Genomic DNA, 24,221 nt, shown 5'->3' on the forward strand with positions numbered 1-24,221 from the left:
GAGTGTGCAGTGTGTGTGTTAAGTCAATGTATGTGTTAAATACATTTGTGTGCCTCTACAGTGTACTCAGTGAGTCCCAGAATAGGATTAGGGTTAGCGACAGTGGCTTACTGAGACCCAGCAACCCTCCAGGACACATACCTGCAGCCACACTCTAGAGCCACACAGCAGTCTCTCTCCTGTACCTGCAGCCACACTGCAGTCTCTCTCCTGTCCCTGCAGCCACACTGCAGTCTCTCTCCTGTACCTGCAGCCACACAGCAGTCTCTCTCCTGTACCTGCAGCCACACTGCAGTCTCTCTCCTGTACCTGCAGCCACACAGCAGTCTCTCTCCTGTACCTGCAGCCACACAGCAGTCTCTCTCCTGTACCTGCAGCCACACTGCAGCCACACAACAGTCTCTCTCCTGTCCCTCACAGCTCACCTTCCCTGACCTCAGCTCAGGGAAATAACATCCCAGAGAGACATAAGGGTTCGAGGATCAAACTAAACAACGACTTGTTTTCCATCAGAGGATGTCAGCTGTCGCATCGTGTCAAACTGAGCTTCCTTTCACCGGAGGTGAACGAGGAGTCATGGTGATTCACTCCAACCGTGATGCAGTGAAACCGGACTGCTTTGTGACTTCCTGTCTGTCTGTAATCGAGTGAAATCTATGTTGTTAGGCTGGGCCAATCCAACGGCAGGCAGCACTGCTATTGGGTGCTTTAGATTGGGAAATGGTGAAGCACTACAGAGACAACAGTAACCTTGGCAACAGCCGACTAACGCTTCGAGGCACACCACCGGCGAGTCACTACAAGAATCCATGTTTTTATCTGATCAACACTTACTGTGGTTTGGGGGTTGTTGGTTTAAATATGCTTCTGTCAAGTTAGCTCAGAGCCATGTTGGGGAGGTGAAACTAACTGGGGATCAATATTTGTGCTGAAAGAAGAACCCCAGACAAACTGTTCCGATGCTCCACTTAAACAATGATAAGACTTGGCTGCAGACCAGGTTTCTTTGCTCCCTAAAAGCAAGCTGTTGCTTTATTTCATATTCAGAGTCAAGTGAAAATACAGCAAAATAGCCCTAACACTTTATCTACACGTTTTCCACAAATTAACATCTTAAAATAGCAACAACAGCAAAGACTTCAGTGAATCAGGTCGACGTGATCAGAGCTGACAGTATGAAGTGTTAAACAATTAAAAACAGATATGTAGTGACTTTTTCTAGAAAGCACTTGTGGTTTCAATCATTTGAAATAGCTCCAAACATCTTGACAAGGTTAACAAGAGAACAAGAGAGAGAACAATAGAGAAAAAGATTCTCATGGTCTGTTCCATCGTTAACCAACTCACTTGGATCCCTTTACTGAATAAACATACATACTGTTTCACTCTCAAATATGGCAACAGGAGGTATCATAGCAGATTTTGCATCTGCAACATGTCCATGAGAACAATAGGGCTCGAGCTTCATTCTCTTGTTTCTACATCGATGTCGTCTTCCTCCATCCTTTCCGACGGTCTTCTCAGCCAGCCAACAAAGATGGCGGAGGGGACATACCTCTGTGAGGAAGGCCCCCCCCTTCCCCAGGTACCCGCCCAAGTCACCGTGAGGCTACATCAGGGAACTAGTCCACCTCACCACCCGTTAAAGAGAAGAACAAAAATGTAAACGTCTCGAAAAACTCGAAAGATTTGCACACGCGAGCAAATAAAATCCAAAGCGTTTTCTTCGTTTTTCCTTGTTCCTCAGGAGTGCAAAACAAACACATAGAATGGGAGGATTGACAAAAAAAAAAAAAAAACAATAAATAGAGTTCCTCTGTCATATATTTCTGTGTTGAAGTATACATATATTTATATAGAATATGTTTGTGTGTGGGCGTGTCTCTACATGAGCACACAGCTCTTGGCACGGTCCTTCCTCATGGCAGGGGTGGGGTCCAGGTGCTCGAGCCGGCCGGGCAGGGGGGGCAGGGGGGGCAGGGGCAGCTGGGAGACCCGCTTCAGGCCCCTACGGGAGCTGCTTCGCTTCAGCTGGGGCTTGTGTGGCCGTCGCACGGACGCCAGCGTGGTGATGTGGAACACGTCCCTCACGCTGTTCTCTGACACCTTGGAGGTGCACTCCACGTAGGCCACGGCTCCTACCTGCCTGGCCAGCATGCTGCCCTGAGAGACAACGAGACAGGAACAACATCAGCATCATCACCCTGATGTCATTTTGAATGTCTCTCTTTTCCAATATCGTTTTTTCCCCCCCACAATGCTTCCTTTCCCGATTTCTCTATCTGTACACAGTTAATTTCATTCTAACATCTGTAGACAACATCAATATACTACCTGGCAAGAAAACAATAATGCTTTTTCCTCATTTCACCCATCAACCTGATATGTCAGACTTGCTCCACATTAACTCACTGTTTCAACACCTGAGCACAAACAAGAAACAGCTCGTCGTACTGCTCTCTACCGACTAACAACAATATCTCAATCCTGCTCAGCATTGTGAGGTGTTGTTGATCTGAACACATCCAAGGACAGACATCTACACTTGAAGACTAAATAATGCAGGGCTGTCTTTCTTGCCTGGCTGGGGCTGTGGGGCTGGGGCTGTGGTGCTGTGGGGCTGTGGGGCTGGGGCTGGGGCTGTGGTGCTGGGGGGCTGTGGGGCTGTGGTGCTGTGGGGCTGTGGCGCTGGGGCTGTGGTGCTGGGGCTGGGGCTGTGGGGCTGGGGCTGTGGGGCTGGGGCTGTGGGGCTGTGGTTGGGGCTGGGGTGCTGGGGCTGTGGGGCTGTGGTTGGGGCGCTGGTTGAACTGGAGCAGAAGGACTGAGAGCTCGACGGGCCAGCAGGGCAATTTATGGAGGAGGTTAGAAGGGCATCACTGACTGGAAAATCATATTGATTGCAGGAGAGTCAGCCTCCAATCCTACTCTACAATTCCCTCTTCTCAATTCTCTTTCTTGTCGTTTCTAAATTGATCATCACACAGGTGCACCAGCCCCTGCAGCAAAGATGGATAAGGGACTGCATTTCCCATGAGCCTCTCTGGGATGGCATGCAGTCACAGCCAAACAGCAAGCCTTTCATTCCCACAGGCCTACGGTGTGATCTTATCAAGGCTTTGCACAGAGCTGAAGACATGAGACTAGAAGTCTTCATTTGGTGGAATGGCAGATTTAGAAAAGGAGGGTGGGGTGGGCTGGTGGAGGGGGGGGGGGGGGGTAGCTGTGGCAACCAGAGAAGCGCCATCAGGTCTTAGGCAGATTAGTGCGGAAATGTCCGGGGTTCACCCCCTGGTCACCGTCGCTTGTGACTCCTCAGCTCTGGCAGGATTCAATTTAAGATCAACAACGGGATAACGGCTGCAAGTTATTGGATTAGATCAGCAAAGGTTTGCTGTCAGAGGCTTCGCAATCTTGTAAGAAACACATTCTCTCGCAATATTAGAGAGTTCCACAGTAGCTGCTTCAGACGAAGATTTTTGTCCGTTTCTGGATACATGGGCCTTGTGTTTTCCAGAAATGCCCTTTAAATTGTCCCAAGAAATCTGTTTCATACAGTAGCACCCTACTCAAATGTTTGCATAGTTATATTGTTACATGATCTGGGTAAATAAACATTTAGATAAACATAAATACAAAATGTTCAGGTTGTGGGGCGTTTTCGGGTGGGGGAGTGAATCCGTTTTTTCCCCCCGCGGCTAGCTTACATTCAGATGTGGAAAAAGGCCTCTTTGTTCTCTGAGCGTGTGTGTGTGTGAGTGTGTGGGGTGAAAAGCCGTTCTACTTTGTGTATGTCTGACACAGGAGAGCACAAAATGAACAAGCAAAAAGCTGATTAAAATTCACGGATTTGTGGACCAGTTTATCAACCCCTCCCTCCACCCTCCCACTGGCTTACAGGGATATGGCAGTGAGCGATAAAAGGGCTCACTCATTTATCAAAGTCCATTTTTCTATTTATCCTGCATTTTTCAAAATCCCTAAATCTGCATGAATATTTCATTTCAGGGCAAAGTGTGTCCCTAGACATAACCCTTACCAGCCCCCTCCCTGCCTCCCACCCAGTCCTCTCACAATAAGATACCTTTACAAAGCTGTCAGCATATTGCAGTCAGAAAAAGCTAACGTGGCAACATGTCAAGTTTATTTTTTTATGTTTCTACCCCATCGTTGCTGATTGTGTGTGTGGTTGTGTGTGTGTGTATGTACAAGTGTATATTTGAGTTTGGATTTGTTCTTTCACGTCGTTCTCCTGTGGGATTCACTGAGTGCATTAGCAAAGCTACAGAGGAAAACACACATGCTGCTGTATTGTTTCTCATCTCATTCCATGTCCCTTAAGAGCAATTTATGCTTTATTATATCGTCCGAATCCCTTTTGCAGTCACACTCTCACACACTCTATGATCATCAATGGTTTAACAAATGCTGCACTTCATCTCAATGGTACAATAACTATGTTCCCGCCAGCCTAGTTTGTTCACATTTTTATTAGTTACTATATATGTTTAGATTCAAGAACCCCATTATGGAATCTGCCCCAAACTAATTTGTGTTTTAGAGACGTACAACTCTTCTATAGGCCTTCATGGTTGTCTGCATATGTATTTTAATCTAGTTCTACCATTTCCTCCATCTCAACCCATCCCTCCCCCCTCTCCTCCTCCCCCCTCTCCTCCTCCCCCCTCTCCTCCCCCCCCCCCCTCCTCCTCCTCCCGTCCTCCTCCTGCCCACCTGCTCGTGTGTGACGGGGATGAGTCTCTGCTTGGACAGCTCCCTCAGCGTGCTAACGTCTGTCCTCATGTCCAGCTTGCAGCCCACCAGGACCACCTTGGCGTTGGGGCAGAACTCCTGGGTCTCTCCCTGCCACTGTGGAGAGACAGACACAGTCAGTCATTTAGTCAGTATAACAGGCAGACAGAGTCAGTCATTTAGTCAGTATAATAGGCAGAGAGTCAGTCATTTAGTCAGTATAACAGACAGGGTTGATGCAACAGTAACACAGTAACATTCATTTCTTTTTTCCAAATACAGTCGGAGTAAGCTGAGCTATTCCAGGTACGGCACAGGCGGCGACAGTGCTGTTCAAACAGTTCCTCGTGAGCTGAAGTGTTCGTTCAAACTCAGCTTTAAAAGTGTTCAACTCCTCTACTGACACAAGAACACCGAACACCACTACTAAACCATCTGATGAGCCGGAGGCTTCTAGAAACCATGTGTTGAATACAAGAAGGAGCTGACAGTTCCATTCATCAAGTAGAAAAGAACCCTTGACCCTCAAAGGACCCCCCCCCCCCCAAACACACCTCCCCACCCCCCACTGTCAGCTGATGATCTTGGTTCCACAGGAGTCAGGAGTCTAATTTGGGGTGGTGATTGTGCAACAGGTCCCAATGTGCCCCAGGTCTTAGAGATTACCAGTGCGACAGCCAGGGGTCAGGGGTCATTGCAACCCCCTACCAGGGGATTCTGGGAAAGCGAAAAGCCCGATGTGAGATTCCCCCCCCCCCTTGTTGACAGGGAGCACTGAGTCTTGCGAGGGACTCGTGGGTAAAAAAAAGAAAAAGGTGTCCAGGGTTAGATCTACAAAGTCTGTGGGGGTGTTTCAGCAGCTCCCCACAGACCACTAAACACGTCAACAGACCAGGCGTGGGAATGCCTGAAGCCGTGGGAGCAGCAGTTCAAAGGGCCATGCCACACATGGCGTCAAGATGGGAGAGCCAACTATAGACAACTGGGGCAGGTTTCAATGACACACAAACCAACAACCGAACCTATAAAGAAAGGTCCTTCAACACAATAGACTACGCATGATTTGTGACGCTCTGGAACTAAACACAAACACACACAGACACACATTCCCATACGCCCATGAAACACATAAAACACACATAGAAACTGGACTGTAACCACAGTTTGCCACCCCACCCACACTTAACACACTTTTGCCACCACCATTAAATCCTACACCCAGAAACTGTACATCACACCCAAAGGCCATCACGCAAAGGTTAATTATCACCTGCTCTCTGCCCTAACCCTAACTCAATTTACGTGAATCTCACACAGACCAAAAAGTCATAGAAATGCACACAGCAGCTGTTCTCTTGATTGAGCTGGCGCGGCTAATTTGCAATAGCCAGGTCTACGCTCGAACTAAAGCCCAACATGTCTCCCGGGGCTCTCCTCGCATTCTCTCCATTCCGACGAGGGTCAAGGGTCAAGTGCTCCTAGTGGTTTTCAGGGCTCAAGGGGGTGTTCCTCAGCCCCCAATTGTGACTCGTTCAATTGTTGGAATTCGAGAGTGCGAATGTGAGATTCTGACGGGGTTCAAGTTGTCTCGATATTAACAACATTTCTCTCGCTTCTCGACGCTGACCTTCTTGAGGACGCTGTCCAGGGTTTCGGGGCGGCTGATGTCGAAGCAGATGAGCACGGCGTCAGAGTCGGGGTACGCCAACGGCCGCACGTTGTCATAGTAGGAGGAGCCTGTGGACACAAAACAGGAAGTGCATTAGGGACCTCTGAAATGTATGAAACCTTTCTTTCGTACATGGGCAATGTTGCCAATCCCATAGCGGTCTGAGATTGTGAGGAAGAGTGAGTGTGCATCAGTACACAGCGCATAAGCGGTTACAATCAGTGAGCAGGCATACACGCACTCTCGCCCTCCTCCGGCTTGATTGTGCATCCTGCATTCTTGCTGACACAAACGTACGTTGAGGTGGACCAGCTGTGTTGTGTGTGACTAGCCTCTGTGTGCGCGTGTAAACAAATAGACAGAGTCCAGCTGTGGCCCCCTTAAGCAGAGCACTCACTGAGGTGAGAAACACGAACATGCTGACCAAGAAACACCCACGGGCTGCAGATGAGGCGGGGGTCTTCCAGTACAGGACACACGTCAGATTCCTCATTATTTGGTATGACTGACATAAAGGTCCTTGCTGGTGTAAAACTTGGGTGCAGAATAAGATTGTTTTAACAGGTAAATAACTGTAGGCCAAGTGGCGGCATTGCTCCAGTGCTCAATAGCAGACTCGACACAATGGCTTCACAGCCTGCATTTGTCTAGTGGAGGAGTGGAGACTACACAATGCCTGTTGCGCAAGTTGTAGCACTGCTATGTTCCCTTTGTGGGACAAAATAAGGCCTTCAGAATGGCTGCAAGCGGCTCATACCCATGCCCATTGGACTGGTCGCTCTCTCCTGTCCTGTCCTGCTCCACCACCAGACAGGACAAAACAACCAACTCTCTGCCATAGGGTCAAAGGCCTCAGAGAAAGAGAGAGCAAGGGTGTGTGTATGTGCGTGCGTGTGTGTGTGCAACACACTTGATCTATGCTCTGTCTATCATGATAGTTTATGCCTCCCTTCAGAGTTAGAGAGGACAATACAGTAAAGAAAGCCATGGCAACATCGAGAGTAGTCGTAGCCAAGAGAACAAGCTACCCACTCTCATCCTGTTCCAGGCTTGTTAATGCCTGGGTGCCCAGTTCTCCCTCTCTTTCTCTCTCTTTTCCTTCTTTTTCTTAGTCTGCTAAGACACACACATACACTTGCGTGCACACAAACACACAGAATAAGACGCCCAGACTCTACATCACAGCCCAATCCCATGGACACTAGTTCCACCAGTCATAAGAGTGCACCGTACATCACAGGGGCCTGATTGGTCACAGTTGTGGAGCTGGGGCTTCTGAAGGATGTCTTTAGTATGTATCAGAGCGCAACAGGCCCACGCTGAGAGGGAGGGGTGGGGCTAAAGCACGCAAGAGCAGAAGGGGCAAGGAAGATTTAATGACTTTTGCTAGGGGGAGGAGGGGCAAGCCACGAAGGGATGAGAGGGCAGAGAATTAAAACGGATTCCAAGAAGAGTAAAAATAGATTAAAAAAGGGTGAATGTGCTAGAGGAGTGAACGTTTAGACCAAGGGGCTCAGTTTGAAATGATTAGGAGGTTGGGGAAATTTGGGGAAACTAGACCTTGGCGTCAATCTGTCAATCCCACCGATGGGCGTGACTGACGGCCGTTGAGCACAGGAGGCCTCGTCATAGCAGAGCGGCGAAGGAGCAGAGCAGCCAGCTCAGCACTTTCTACAAAGTCAGAAAAGAGGAGGGGAAAAGTACTGTGTGCGTGTGTGTGCGTGTGTGTGTGTGAAACAAGCCGAGCAGGCACAAATAAAAACCAATCAGCCTAACCATCGGCAGGAGGAGCAGCACGGGGAGAGAGGAGGAGGAGGAAAAGAAGGAGGCGGCGGTTTTCAACACTCGTAAAATACGTCAGCTCCATCCCCAGCCAGAGAAGTGCCCCCTTCTTTAATAGTTTGACGAAAGGGCAGGAGAAATAACTGGGTGTGTGAGTGTGGGAGGGGTGAGAGAAGGGGGGTGGGGGGGTAATGAAAGCACTGGACATGACGAGGCAGATCAAATCAAGAAGTATAGGAGCTCTGTGCCGCCCGCTGCCAGTGGGCGGGGCTGCCTTCATGTGCTGCGAAGTAGAACAGAAGGTCAATTGAATTCCAGTCAGGGAAGGGCTGAGATGGATAGGGCAGGGTGGGCAGCGATGGTGAGGACTGAGGCACAGCCTGGCCAACGAAAAACCATCAGAGCCGCCAGTGCCAGACCTGCCAAGGACCCTGCCTTCCCCCCACCCCCCCCCCCCCCCACCCTTCTCAGTGCCAAGGACGGCCATCAAATCCCCCTCACAAAACACCTAACGGTAACATTAGCCTGATTTAGTGTTGGCCACCTCCGACAGGCAGACTGGATGGCTGTCTCTATTTCCACTGGGCTAATTAGAGCAAGGCATGGAGAAGGAGTCTGTGTGTGTGTGTGTGTGTGTGTGTGTGTGTGCATGCGTGCTGGGCTTCCTCAGCCAACACAGCCTTCTTAAAGGCCACAGCCATCCCAGAGGAGGAACACTCCAGGCTGGAGCTCACTGAAGCGCTAATGTGCACTAATCCAGCCTGAGGGGCTGTAGTATGACTTGATTTAGGCCTGCAATCCCCGGGCACATAGACACTCCCACAGGAAGATCAAGCGCTTTAATAACGTTATTGACAGCTGAAGTTATATGTAATTTAAAAACCATATACACTTTCATGCGGGGTTTTTTCAGTGTGAGAATTACTGTTGTTGTGAATCTGGGGAATACTGCCCTCTTTGTTACTTGTTTTCGTTAGAAGATTTGGGGGATTTCAAGAGATATAATTTAGATATTAAGAACACCACTTCTAGAAATGTCTTCACTAGTAACAAGATGTTCTCTCCTTTTTTAGTCTCACATCCTGGGGAAAGTGGTTTTGCTCAGCCGAGAAGCATTGTGATGGCTCCCAGCAAAGTGGGGGGAAAATAACAGCCTAGGCCCACAGGTCTTCTGATGTTCTTCTACAGCAGGATGTCTACAGCCCCCGTAACAAACAAGCTGATTAGCCACACCCCCCCACACACGTACGGCACTCCTCAGAAGTGAGTAAGTGGTACCAGAATAATTGAGCTGGCCACAGTTCGTATACACAATCAGATGTATACACAATTTGGCCCAATCACACAATTCCTCCCTAACACCACCAGACGTTTTCCCCTCCATTTCTACCTTCAAAGAGCATAAACACATTTTAAGTTGGGGTGGATGAGTGTCATAGCAACCTGGAAGGATGCAAATGGCTCCTTTGTGTGGTCCTGAAAGCAGGAAAGGAGCACGAGAGCAGAGGAGGGAGGGAGGGGTATCAATACCGTATCAGAGAGGATAGGAGCAGGTTGCTGAGGTGCTTTTACAGCAAATGTTCATCCCCCAGTTTGTGTGCTAAATATGCTTGATGGGTTCCCTTGAGCAAGCTTCACAAAACCATATTTTTTTTTACTGCTGTTCATTACTGAGTGTTAAGAAATAGTGGTTCCTGACTAAACTGACCTCTCTACAAGCCTTGTGAGGAAGGCCACCTTGGCTCTTATAATCTATAGTAAAACCATCTTTGATTGGTGGAGTTCAGGGGTAAGTATGTGCAGCGCCTCACTCAATTCAAAGTGTGTGCACAGTTGTGCCCACAGACACAGTGATAAGAAAAGGATCTATGAAAGAGATTGCCGTGGCAGATTTTTAAAGGCGTTAAAAGCGCAGGTGGGACATTGGAGGTGACAGAGGGTTAAATGGCCATTAACCTGACCAGTGTGTGGCCTCCTCACTGGGGACATTGATCAAAGCCTGGCTTTCACTCTGGAGGAAATGAACCCTTTGAAGGGCACTGAGCACCATGCATGGACCTCCTCTAAGCACTGTGGATCTCCTACAGAGTTCATTCCCGTGTCGCTCTCCAGAGATAATTCCAGTGTCTTTCCGGCAGATGCAGGTGGAGCAAGGCGGGGGCTGGAGGCTATGGAGGAGAGTATGGAGAAGGGAAGCAAGTGGGAGTCAGGCAGAGGCAGGAGAGAGGTAGGGGAAAGGCAGGGAACAGGCAGGGGCTAGCGAGGGGAGAGGCAGGGAACAGGCAGGGGCTAGCGAGGGGAGAGGCAGGGACCAGGCAGGGGCTAGCGAGGGGAGAGGCAGGGAACAGGCAGGGGCTAGCGAGGGGAGAGGAAGGGAACAGGCAGGGGCTAGCGAGGGGAGAGGAAGGGAACAGGCAGGGGCTAGCGAGGGGAGAGGAAGGGAACAGGCAGGGGCTAGCGAGGGGAGAGGAAGGGAACAGGCAGGGGCTAGCGAGGGGAGAGGAAGGGAACAGGCAGGGGCTAGCGAGGGGAGAGGCGGCTGCCAGCAGAGAACAGGATTACAGTCGGTCTTGTGCCCCCAGAGATGTGGAGTGCCTTTTTCTCTCCTCTCTCCAAAACACTCTTCTCTATTCTCTCTGTCCACTGTCATTCCACCCGAGTGGCGTCGCTGCATTTCATCTCCTGTTGTTTGATCTCTCTGTTGCCGTTTCCTGCTGCGCTTGGCTTTTTGTCAACCTCAAACTGTTTTTTAGTCTCTCTGTGGTTCTCTCTACTTAGGCATGCCCCTCTCACTTGCCTAAAGCATCTTCCCCGTGTCTATTTTTGCTCCTCTCTTTTTCTTACCTTCTGTGTTTTCGCTGCACAGTTAAACATCTGAAGTGCGCTCCTTTCTAGAGTAAATGACGCACATCCTGTCAATTCTGTTCCCTGGGAGTGTGTATAGAGACTGACGCATCCAAGCCTGCGCTTGACGTATGGATATGCGAGTGCTTATACAGGATGCGATCAACGCACACATCAGTAGTGTTCTGTCTGGGTCTGCTCAAGAACAATGCGTGTCACAGCAAGAACGCGGTGTCCTGGCCTTGCAGACCCTTCTGTTTAGACATGTGAAACAAAATAATACCATTCAGAGAGACAGGAGGCAGTCGGAGCAAGCCAACAAAGCAAAACACTTTATTATCCTCCACCACTTCACCCAGTCAAGGCGAAACCGGGGTAATTCCAACCCTGCCAAACACCCAGCTTTAAGTCTTATGATAAGTCATTCTCTCCTGTTGCTCTGAGCATGTGGAAGCAGCAGACCTATAGGGGTGAAAAGGAGGGAAGCACATTTAAGAATCAAGGGGACCCGGGAATATCCGGTTTCACTCCTTACAAAGCTTGCGTGTTGATCGGATTAGACAAAAGGCTTGAGGAATCAGGTTCTAAGCCCCCTCTCCCTGCCCCTTCTCAGCACCTCCAGGCAGCATGCTGTGGCCAGGGGGATGTGGCCCGTCTGAACATGCATGCTGGCTTGTCCGGTCTGATCTGGCAGAGGAAGGCTGTACCTCACTCTAATTCTGTGACCAGTGGGAGGTGATTAGCATCTTGTAATGGATTCTGTTCTGAAGAGGCCCCACTCACACCCAATCTATTCAAATTCCCCCATTCATATTTCCTTTCACCTGCAGAATACGATGGATCAGATAATCCCCCTTCCCCCGTTTCACTCTCACCGCCCCCCCCCCCCCCCCCCTTCCTCTCATATATAAGAAATAAATGTAGTAATCTTGCAATAAGAGCTCTTATTGCAAGATTACTACAATAGATAGTTATTGCAAGATAATACAACACATCTCATCCAGATATTAAGGTAATATAAAAGACAGCTTCTCAGCAAGAAAGGAGAGGTCACCTCCCCTCCCCCAGTCCATCCTAGCTCATCCATATCATAGCGCTATCCCCCTTCACAGCCAGGACTCGGACTCTCTGGGGAGGATCAGGGGGGAACGGGCACCACCCTCTCCTGCTACAAAAGCAGCAGAGAAGCGGGGAGGGAAAATCAGATGCTGTTTATAAACTCATCCATAAATGATGGGAGCTTTACTGTTAAGGGAGGAGGGGGGCCCCAGATCCTCTTACGCCTGGCTGGGTGGTGGCGGGTGGAGGAGCTCCTGGGCTGGAGGGGGCTGAGTGCTGGGCCCTCGGAGCCACCTGGGTGGGGGCCAGTCAATCTAGCCGTTTGAAGTCGTCTGATCAAAGCTGGTGCCAGTGAGCTCCGCCGTGCGCCCCGGGCGGGAGCCGGTCCGTGCGTCTCCCGGTCACACGGTCGCCTGTCTGAGGCTCCTGCTGGGCTCGCTAAACCACGTACAGCCGGCCGTCGAAGGAGAACAAACGACTTGTTTGAGTGTCAGTGTGTCATCGAGAGCCAGGCGTCTGTATTTATAACTCATTCTGATAGGATCCCAGTACATCAGAGATGAACCTCAATACTGAACAGATCAGTGTGAATGGACCACATGTGAATGGAGCCCGGTGTGAAATTTGGGTCCAGCATGTAACTCAAAGAGTTACTTTTCCCATCATGTAAAACGAGAAGGCAGTTTGATTAAAATGTTTGCTGAAGGCCATGTTTAGTCGGTGTGCCCCAGATGACTCCAGGATCAATACCTTCCTGCTGTGTCCTTGGGAGTCCGTTACCATGGGAGGATCACATTACTGAAGGGGTCAGTGGAGGCCAGAAGTCAAGGTTTAAAAACAATATTATTAGAACACACTTCCCTTTTAAACCTTTCCTCTGTAATGCCATCAATCACTTTCCGACACTATCTACATCCCCTGAGTATTTGCGTGTCGTGTATTTGCAGATCACGCAAGTCTAAGTGAGAGAGGGTCAGCCAGTGTTTGTCTGCCTGTCTCCCCCAGGACCAGAGCCTTCCCTCGGGTCACACCTAAAGAGCTGACCCACGGCACCACACAATGCCCCGAGGGGGGCCCAGGGCGTGTAGGGGAACAAGCACAGATGTGAGTCAGGTGGCTGAGCGGTTAGGGAATCGGGATAGTAATCTGAAGGTTGCCAGTTCGATTCCCGGCCGTGCCAAATGAGGTTGTGTCCTTGGGCAGGGCACTTCACCCTACTTGCCTCGGGGGAATGTCCCTGTACTTATTGTAAGTCGCTCTGGATAAGAGCGTCTGCTAAATGACTAAATATAAATATAGATGTGTACTTCTCCCGTCGGTCTCCCTTTCCCACATTTCACATCAGTGGAACGCGAGACCCACTTAACTGTGAGAGCGTTCTACACCCCCACCACCCATCCCCCCACCCCCCAAACAGTCCTCGCCAGCTGCTTGGCTTCCCACCCTCTTTGTACCCTCAGTGCCACTCCAGGCTCCTCCCCCAGTCAGCCTCTGGTCAGCTGGGACACAATAGCAGAGGTCAGGGGAGCCAGAGCTGTTAGAATTCCTATAGATCCCAAATCCAATACAACGCACACAAAAATGTCAATTGGACAATTTTTCGGCTTCAGTGCCTTTTTATGTCGTTCTACTGTTGTTTCACGTATGTTTCCAGTCTCTTTTCGATTATCTTTCTTATTGTCAAGCCAGTGCTCGTCAGCAAAAACACATTATGAGAAAGTATCTGACCATTGTTTGCCATTCGTTCTGATGATCTGTTCTGAATTATCTTGGGCATGTCGCGTACAGGCTCAAGTAAGACATAACAAAACAATTTAACGTGACGGTTTATCGAAATCTCCGAGTGCAGCCGTGCCAGACGCTCGCACCGTCGCATGCGCATGTAGGCTGTACGCTACGACATACCTTCAAACAACTGGCACTTCACTCTCCAACATGAAACGATTCCTCTTCACACGTATTAGCATGAGTATGTAAGTACCATTTGTACGGTAGACCAATCAGGAGTACATGGACATGGTAAGCAGCTTGTTTCCCTGGTTCAACAGCCTGGCACCCAGCTGTGATGTAACAACACTGATGTGCTACAGAGACACATTATAGAAGGCAAACAGTGTTGAGGGTCATACTGTCGCCAACGAGATCACATGGAATGGAGGATGTCATTAGATATCTGGGATGTCATGTGACACTCAGATTCGACCCCAGCAGAGGAGCCGGGGCAGGAAGCCGTCCATGGGGCAGGGGTAGGATCGTTAGGACGCATCGCAAAACAAACAGCGTGGCTGCCCATGAGCGTGACCTTTGACCTTGGGTGTGTGTTCATTGTGTTTTCCGGTATCTGCGTGAGGTCGTATGCATGCGTGCACACATGCATGTGCACACGCGTGCATTTCCATGAGCAGTGGAGACATTCTGTGCGGTAAATATAGCCTGTGTGTTCCCTGTCATCGAGGCAGCTCTCTCCCAGCTCCTGCCCTGCCTCTGCTACACGTGGTTCCTGACTCCAGGTCAGATCAGAGCTTCGCTTCAGCAGCCGCCTTGACTAATGAGCTATCACAGAGAGGGAGGACTAGGGAGGGAGATAGGGCCATGCACGGGGAGAGAGAGGGAGATAGGGCCATGCACGGGGAGAGAGAGGGAGATAGGGGACAAAGACAGAAACGGAAAGAGACTTCCACTGTGCATTTCAAACGCTCTGTTCAGGCCCTGAAAAGTTCCAACGCTGTCACAGGAAATGGATTCCTCCCATCTCACTGTTGTTTTCACTGTCACTAGTTTTCTGAGTTTTATCTCTCTCCTGCTCAGCATTGACAGTTGATGAATCAGACCAAGGGTTCCATGCAGCTCCAGGGAGAGTGAGGAGATTCCTTCCCATCCAGCAGATTCCTCTAACAGCGGGGCTTCCAGCACTACAGCCTGTGCCCTGGGTCTCCTCCAGGCTCTCTACACTGCCATAGTCACCAAGGAGACCAGGGCGCATTGACAGAGAACAAGACACATCGAGTCAAGTCCAGGTATATATGCTGTAGAATTGGCAAACTAGCTACACTCCAACATACTGCATATACACTCCAACATACTGCATATGCAGTATACACACAGACACCGACTTGCATATCTACTGTCAGACTGTATGTGATCATCACTGTGTGATTTCTGATCTGTACGTAACAGGGGCTGCAGAGCCAAGTGTCTAAGATAATCAGGAAGAGCTGGAGAGGTTTAAGCTCCTCCCAGACCTGCAGCTTCAGGGGTGGAGGCGACGGAGGGGGTCCCGTGAAGGTGCCATATTAAATCCTCCTGACAGGGAGGCCGACGCCCCCAAGGAATCGGCAGAAAGCCGGGGTCAACCCCCCACCCCCATCCAAGAATCCCCCCTGAAGCGTTCCTACACTGCCTGTACGAGGCTGGCAGAATCGCACGGCTTTCTGCCTCCTGCTAAAACACAACACGGCTGGGACACTATCTGACGTTGCGTGTCAAGCTTTATTATCTGGGACGGTCTTCCACGGTGCTGCTTTGGAGCGCATCAAAACTTAAAAACAGGAAAATAGAATAGGTAATATAAATGTTTAATGGTGGGTCTGAGTTTTTTTTACATTTTACTATGATCAATTACAATACATAAAGGTTCTCTGACAGAATGCTAACCTGCGTTTCACGATCTAAATATATCATGGGCAACTCCCTTCCCATTATTTGAATCAAGCCTATTCTGCACAGGTCTTTATGAGACAAAAGATGTAAAAACCAGTGTGGATTTCGTTCATGCAGAATGTGACATTCTAATTGCAACATAATGACAGTGCAAGTGTAATTATCCCAGTGAAGTCTTTTTTTAATGAGTGAAATAAACGGGGAGTTTGGGGGGAGGTGTATTTCAGAAAATCTGCATGTCTGATCCACACACCTTGCTCGTTAAAAGTCTTTGCCAGTCTGAGTTCAGAGGGGTCAGAACCAGCACCCGTATCTCTGGGTTCTCTCATTAGCAGGCATGTACGCAGGTGTTCCTCAACCACAGGTTGCTAACCCACATGCCTACTATGAAATAGAAAAACAGGTTTCTGTTTTGGCAGTTACTGCCTGAGGCTGGTCAGCAGGCTGGCAAGAGCCGTTTGAAATCTTTGTTTATAGCATCTGGGTTTGTCAACGGAAGCTCATAGGAAATAATCATCCCCTTACAGGATGTTGACTTTAAACGTATTTATTTATAACTTGGCTGGGCAACAAATTATTTTCCTTGTCAGTGTGTGATATACCAAATCCGAGGCTGGAAATCTCTACCAAACTACTCAACCATAAAAAGCTTGAATAATTGTAATGAAGTCCCATCAATGACAGATGCAGCAGGTAGAGGGCATTGAAATGGTTCATGCTGTTCTGTGTGGGATGTGAGATTGCTTCCCATACAGCCAGTCACTCCAGTTCTCCTCTCAGATATCCAATGGCATTCAGCGGTCCAGGCGAGCCTCTCGCCTCACGTTCGAGCTGCTTCCTGAACATACTCAAGCCCCAGCCAGCCAGACCAGAGAAGCTCTGTTGACTTTATTCCATCTCTGCGTCGTGTGTTCTGGCTCTCGCAAATCACTGTTAAAGATGAATCAAGTGGAAACGGCTAGGGAATGGAAGACAATGCGAACTAAGCTTTGTTTAGACAGACCTCGGTGTGCCCTGCTGGTCCAGTGCACTAAGAATGTGGGTTTTTAACAAAGACAAAGCCAGCAGGAATGCCGAAGGTCAGTGTGCCTGTGAGACAGGGAGACTGATGGTGTGTGTTCGTCTGAAGAAAGGTGCTCCAGGATGTGGGTGATGTAACCTGTTCATACCGACTTGTCATCGGTACTGGAATGAAAAACAAATCACTGTCTAATATGGAGGCACTTACTGTGAGGCACTGAGTGTTACAGTCCGTCCTACATGCAGAAGTAGGCCTACCCATGTAGCTGGTAGTGGGGCTTGGGAGATATAATCCCATTAAGGAACCACACGTGTAGGTATGAGACTGTACGACCAAGAGAACACCCGAGTCAAGGACTTTCAAAACGAAGCATCGTTAAAATCGGAGAGGGCAAACAGAGATGTGACTGTGCCGAGCTGAGGGAACACAGACTGTCATGGGTTCACATTCTCTGGGACACTCATGGGTTCACATTCTCTGGGACACTCATGGGTTCACATTCTCTGGGACACTCATGGGTTCACATTCTCTGGGACACTCATGGGTTCACATTCTCTGGGACACTCATGGGTTCACATTCTCTGGGACACTCATGGGTTCACATTCTCTGGGACACTCACGTGTGTGAGCGAGAGACTCAGAGGAGAGATTTCCCATGCAGTAGCGCTACCATATTGGGAAGAGGAGGCAGACTTGAACATGCTGGTGGAATACCATTGGGCCCTGCTCTCTGATTGGTCCGCTGACCCATTGTGACCCGGTGTAGTTGTGAGGCTGGAGGATGAAAACTTGGAATGGGGCCTTGAATGGTGACATTTGGACTCAAGTAGCAGTGGAATGTTCGTCATTCATGTCTTTCTTATCATGCAAGCTTTCTTAACACTTCACAGCTTATTACTGCAGCACAGAAATAGACTATTTACCTCTCTTTCACAAACACATTTGACACTTATAAAAAAAAAAAAAATGTACATTCACACCCCTGTACACACATTAATAAACAGTTGAGAATGCAGTTGAGAATGTATAAACACACAAGAGCATGCTTATAAGCACACTCATGGGCGCATGTGCACGATTGTAACTCATTTGAATTCTATTCAATCAGTTCCTAATTGACTTAATTATCCAGATGGTCCCAAGCTGAATGCAGGGCAGAATATAAAGCAGCACAGGAAGTTGCCCTCTGGGCCTGGCGAGCCGTAAGGGCCCTGTTTCTGTTTATGCCTCTTTAAAATAAACATGCCGTTTATTTAGGGGCTTGGCTCACACAAACAGACTGATTAAGCACATGGAGTGGTTATGTCTTCAATAAGACAAACATCTCACCTCTGTTTCCATCTGCACCGAGACGCCCAGACCATAAGGAGAAAGCAAAATCAATGAGGCTAAACAAATCAATGGTCTGCTGCCTTGCTAAAACAATGCACACTTTTGACCTTCCTAATGGCAACATGGGGCTGGCTGCGCAAAACCAAAAGCATTGCTTTGTAAGCGCCGTGACTCAGGTTGCTGAAATAGATTTCGCGGTAAAGATGTTCAATGGAGCTTTGCATTACAAGGAGTACGAATTAAGGTGCCTTTCGTGCTTTACATTTTCAAAGGCTGATATAAAAATGGACATTGTAACTGTGATGGCAAATAGTATGGGACAATGTTTTGGGCAGTGCGGGAATCGAGTGACACAGATGGCTCCGAACAGCAATTATAGCGGTAGGTCCACAAGAGAGAAGAGAGAGCACTAGCAGCTGGATTCACAGAAGACACTTGGCCCTTGGCAAGCACTGACACTGCCAATGTACATGAGGAACAGGAGAAGGGATGCCAACGGCAGGAGGGAAGGGAAAGGAGAGAACAGGAACAGAAAAAGATGAAGGAGTATCATTAGGTAAATACGTTTTAATCCAGTGTGAACATCTGTGTTTGCTATGAACGAATGGCGCGCAGCATGTACACACAAACACACAAACACGGTTTTGGTGGGGGGGGTGGGGAACTATCAAGACTGCCAGTAGTCATTTAAGATTCTAGAAATGGACAGGGGCAGAATACTGCTAACTCATCAGCAGCCTCTGAGAGCAGAGCTAGGGCACATATCAGCTAGGGCAGCCCTAGAGACCCAGAAACCCCCTTGGACCAACACGACAGGCCGCAGTAGATTTACCCTCAGGGTCGAGACAAGGTCCCGGACATTTCGAGCAAATCTCCTCCCAAAGAAAACATTCTTAACCATGCGAGTTGAACCATGTAATACGAAAACACATGAGTGACTCCAAGTACAGGGTTAGGTTTGGGAATGGTTTTTTTTATGAAATAGAGGGTCTTCCCATACAGGCCCCATAGGGCAGCCACAGGCCTCTCGGCGATATAGTAAAATGGTCAGATAGACATAAGACACACTACAGATCCCAGATTTACACTGATCCACCTTGACAGGTGTGCACTGAGAGCATGACATTCCACGAGGATGGGACAAGTCTTCCTACTGAAGCACGGAGGAGAAGTCGGCCCAGTAGTGTCACTGTCAACCCAAAGTGCTTTCCCATCATTCACTATGTAATGCCACTAAACCACTCAGCAAGTCAGTGGATAGAAACAAACATGGACACATTAGCGAGACAATGGAAGGGTTATTATTCAAGACTCCAGAGGGTTGTCCTCTCATTCCACTGCTGACCGCTGTGGATTAAGCTAAGTCAAAACCACAGTCAAAACACCACGGAGGAGAATGCATGTTTTGGAACAGCAGGGAACATTTCAAGGAGCCCTCAGTCAGTTTCAACCCCACACGCAGTCGCCAGGCCCGAGGACAGAGCATGGGAACCTGCCACACACAGCGCATATCATACTGTAGCGAGGAATGCAGACGGAGGGCGCTGAGAGACATGGCTGGCACCGATGTTTCCAGCAAAGATAACAATCATAAATAGCTGATGCCCCATGGAGCCTAAAATATGCAGTCATGGGACTGTGAGGTCAAAACGATACGTAAATGGAATGACCGTTGTGAGAAGGCTGATTAGGTTTGGAGATGCACAGATCCAAAATACTCTTACCTGACGTGTCCCACATGTTCAGTTCAATCCTCTGTTTGTCGATTTCAAAACTGGCCGTATAGTTTTCAAAGACTGTGGGCACGTAGTTCTGAAATTAGAGGTTGGATTTGTGTGAGAGCAACTTGAACTTTGAGAAACTTATGGAAATCATGGTAGATTACGTGTGGATGCGGGTGACAACCTTTACTACCAAACCACCAATTATCCATTGACTTAAGACTGTGAACAAATCTATCTCTGACACATGCCTATCTACATGCGTGATTGGCGTTACATGACATGTAGGCTACAACCAGTCTTAATGAAATACATGATTATCTAAATGTATAACTTGGCTTTGGGGAATGTTGTGTATACAGGATGCGGCGTGCGCTCAATGCGCTTGACTCTACATAATGCAGTCTTAAAGAACTCGCCTTTACAAATGGTTAAATTCCCCGTTTGACAGTAGCAAAACCAACGATGAAAACCTCAGTAATTAAAACAAGGGACACTTACCTCTGGATAGCAGTCCTTCGCAAAAACGTGTAACAGCGCAGTTTTACCACATTGCGTATCCCCGACCACCACAATTTTACATCGGCTGCCTAGACTTTCCATCTTTGCCCGTCAAAGTCTTCTCTTGACACGGGTTGGATTCATTCACCATCCAATAAGGGTAGGTAGGGTTTAAACTGTCAGAAACCCGCTAACATGCATGGGGAGTTTTAGTTATCCACCCCGCAGCATTCACACTTCCCACGCCTCGCTTTGACTGTTGTCTGCTAACCCTAACCAGACTCAGCACGCGGACGCCTCTGGAGTCCCTACAAACTCTAGTAGTATTTATTTGGCCACGCCTTGCCGATATGCACATCCAACGAGGGGACTATGCCTCCCTGTAATTTGTACGCTTGTCTTATGCACAGGCAACACAGTGTGAGCATGTTCATTTATGTAGCTACTGCACGCAAAGCGTCATGATGCCGTGTCTGACCTACAAAACGTGTGTAACAATATATGATTTGTTATGACCAGCTGATTGAGATAATGGGCAATGTCATTCATGAATTGTTGTTCAATCACACAACCAAAAACTGTTCTAGCACACACATTTTTTTCATTGCCTTGATTCCACAAGACAGGGAGGAGTAGATGAAAAGAGTAGATCTCTGTGAAGATGAATCAGGTAATTGCAGGTGAGCCCTGTTCTTTGACAAAGCCTGTTGGCCACAAGTCTTGCCAATACCAATGTTTGGACAACAAACCAATGATGTATCAATAGGACCAAAATAACTGCTAATGATTACTATCTTGAACATCTTGGCTCGTTAAGGGGGAGATAACCTACTTAAATGAGTCCTTAACAGTAGATTTCATCATCAAAATGGCTTTAGTGCTTAGACTACCGAGAACACTGGTGGATCTGCTTTGAAACGCCCTCGTTTGAACCATTGTTTTAGTTTCTGATGAATGCGTTTCAACCTTCACCAGAGGCAGTGGCGCAATAATAACTATTTTGGTTTCAGATGTCTCAAACAAACCTGGGAGCTTATATTTTCTGCAAGCCTACACTGCCCTCTTTTGGTAACAGTATAGCCGACATCTCGCGAGAAACATGGAGACATATCTATCAGGGGCCTTTTTTTCGAAAATATTTGTAACACCTTTCAAAACTTTTTTTTCACATAGCCTACAGAGTGAAAGGAGAGGAGAGAGGAGTGAAAAGATGAGAACAGATAAGCCTATAACAGAGTAAAGCAGAGCAGAGCACAATACAGTATAGTATAGTCCTCATCAATGATAACCTTTTTCGAAAATAATGTTTCAACCTTTCAAAACGTTTTTTTAAATTTGTATCTGAATTATTTCCCAAACGGGGCCTCATATTCATCGGTACTTTGTCAGCCAACAGCGACACCACAAGAATGATTTTTTCACCTTCTTTGTTTGATTGTCTGATCATGAAAGGCAAATCACTTCACTAGAAATACATAACACAATCTTTCTTAAAGCGGTTTAGATGTTGGTTTAGTTTGTATGTGTGCATGTGTGTATGTGTTTACATGCATGTGTGTGTGTGTGTCTATTATTCTTCGATCGACCACACAAGCCATCAGTAGAGGGAACTACCATTGCAGTTCTTATTTTGTAAGCGTTTTTAATAATACACCATTATGTTATGTAATATGACATTGTAAACGTTTTAGATCAGTAATGATGAGAATTACAATATTATGAACAATACGGACCTTGGTTTTGTAGTGATTCAATTATTTATATCAATATAATTTTCCGATTTATGATTACTATCAATCATGCATTACACGTATTTATGTGTACTATAATGATATTGTGTGTTTTGTAATGTACATTTCAGACACCAGTTCTACTATCCTGTTGCTTGAGTGTTATGGGCAGAGGCAGGAAGGTGAGGGGGTTGCCATCCCCTGGGAGGCCAGGACAGGCACACCTCATTTGAATTGCAAAAATGCTAAATCAATTGATTAGAAAGGTCATTTTTCGCCACACTATGACATCTATGAAGCTACTGCAGCAAGGGTACAGGGGAATATTTGCCTGTCTAGGTATGTTCGTATAATGGATGTCAGTGTGCCTGCACTAGACGCTGTTACAGTGTGTGTGTGTGTGTGTGCGTGTGTGTGTGTGTGTGTGGGGGGGGGGGTAGGACCCAAATGCGGGAGAGGTAGCCAGTCATAGTATTGTTTTTTATTTATTTATATATTTATTTATTAAGGTTTATTCTTTTAACCCTCGTGCTGCCTTCGGGTCACATGACCCAAAGGTTCATAACGAACCATCGTTGTGTTTACCCAATTTTACCCAATACAAAAACAAATAAAAATAATTTTCTTTTAACCATTCCAATGTGGGGGGTCTGAGACAGCCCGACAGTTAAAAGAAAATGCTTCACTTTGTTTTTGTATGAGGTAAATTTGTCGGTGGGTCACAATGACTGATGGGTCAGAATGACCCGAAGATAACACAAGGGTTAAACTGGAAAAGAGACAGGGTACTTACGGTAACAAGGGTAAGGACAAGACAAAGACTGGACACAAAACAGGAACCTAAATACACAGAACCCAACAAGACACAGGTGGACACAATGAGACTAACGAGAACTCAAACCACTGAACGAGACACAGGTGAAGACAATGACAGACACAGGGAAGGGCAAAACCAAAAACAGGGGGGCATGGCTTTGGCCGTGACAGACACATAATCTCTCAGCAAACCTGACAACATAAGATGTTCAGTAACCTACTCGGAAAATGTTAGAACTAGAAATGTTAGAATGTTAGAAATGTTAGAAAATGTTAGAAGGAACTCAATGGTTGTTCAATGGCACAGCAATTAGAGCCCCAACCACAGCATAATGCTCAAACACCCTGTCTGGTCTGAGGTTGGGTGGTAACATACGTTATCATCTTGGCCAAACACTCATCAGGGCACGTGAGGAGGAGAATCAGAGTGCTTTTAGCATACTGACTGAAACTGATATGGGGTTTCTGTGGTTAACTGGAAAAGAGAGAACATTATTTCAATAACCATTTGTCTGTGTCTGAATTCCACTGGTGTAACAATCTGAATAGCAGAAAAGACCCAGAAGTGTTCAATAGCACCTTACAGCCACAAGGTGGCTTACCTCAGCTCACTATGGGCCGTCATATCCAAGAGGCAGTGAGGATCTGGTTATCACTAGCCTCCACACACTGGAAATGTAATTAATATACCATCTCACCATTGACTTGAGACATTTGTTGAGATGATTCTTTTTATGATAAACCTCAACTGGTGCTAGCTTGATCCATAGATATAAGACAAGATGAGAGCCACATTCAGTATGAAGATATATTCCCATTCTTTCCAATCTCCTTCCACTCTGGATCTAAAGCCTGCGGAGAAAATACAAACCTCTTGACGCAGGCTGTCATAGTTTGCATGAGCTGCCTAGACTGGGAAGTTCCAACAATGAGCTCTGACCATGTTGTATGTTCCATCCAGTCAAACAGTAGAATAGGCAGCATAAACAGATGTTTCCTTTAGACTCCTTGTGTTCCACCACTATAGGCACCTTTTGCTGACAGCGAGGTTGGGGGGAGGGGAGGGGAGGGGAGGGGGGGGATTGGGGACATCTAAGGATGAATGCTTATTAGAGGACAGAAAATGTGTTAGAAAAAGATGATTGTCTGTTTATCTGCCTTCTTTTTACTGAAGTAGTAGGCCTACATTTAAAGAAGCCTTGTTTTTTTAAGCAATCTAGTTCGGTTTCATATCAGAGTAATGTGTTGTTGGATGTGTTGATAATTCTGTTGTTCTTCAACTTTAGATATAAAATAGAGTAAAATGGAATTGTAAAACATATTTAAATCTAATCATA

The 24,221-nt window shown here is 47.5% G+C and overlaps 1 protein-coding gene across 1 annotated transcript; it reads right to left on the reverse strand.

Moving 5' to 3' along the window:
- Positions 1-978: 978 nt before the first annotated feature.
- On the reverse strand, positions 979-20,624 carry rnd2 (Rho family GTPase 2). The gene is made up of 5 exons (XM_067232982.1): positions 20,339-20,624; positions 19,841-19,928; positions 6,377-6,486; positions 4,732-4,866; positions 979-2,163 (listed from the first exon to the last, which is right to left on the reverse strand). The coding sequence occupies exons 1-5, from the start codon at positions 20,438-20,440 to the stop codon at positions 1,885-1,887; spliced, it is 714 nt and encodes a 237-aa protein (XP_067089083.1). The 5' UTR covers positions 20,441-20,624; the 3' UTR covers positions 979-1,884.
- Positions 20,625-24,221: the final 3,597 nt, after the last annotated feature.

This window comes from Osmerus mordax, chromosome 3, assembly GCF_038355195.1.
Source record: "Osmerus mordax isolate fOsmMor3 chromosome 3, fOsmMor3.pri, whole genome shotgun sequence".
Lineage (NCBI taxonomy): Eukaryota > Metazoa > Chordata > Actinopteri > Osmeriformes > Osmeridae > Osmerus > Osmerus mordax.

Excerpts from the sequence above, each read along its gene's own strand:
- rnd2 (XM_067232982.1), bottom strand. The coding sequence starts at position 20,440 with ATGGAAAGTCTAGGCAGCCGATGTAAAATTGTGGTGGTCGGGGATACG. Across the intron at positions 6,487-19,840 it reads GAACATGTGGGACACGTCAG|GCTCCTCCTACTATGACAAC; the intron begins GTAAGAGTATTT and ends TTGTGTCCACAG. Across the intron at positions 2,164-4,731 it reads TCCCCGTCACACACGAGCAG|GGCAGCATGCTGGCCAGGCA; the intron begins GTGGGCAGGAGG and ends GTTGTCTCTCAG.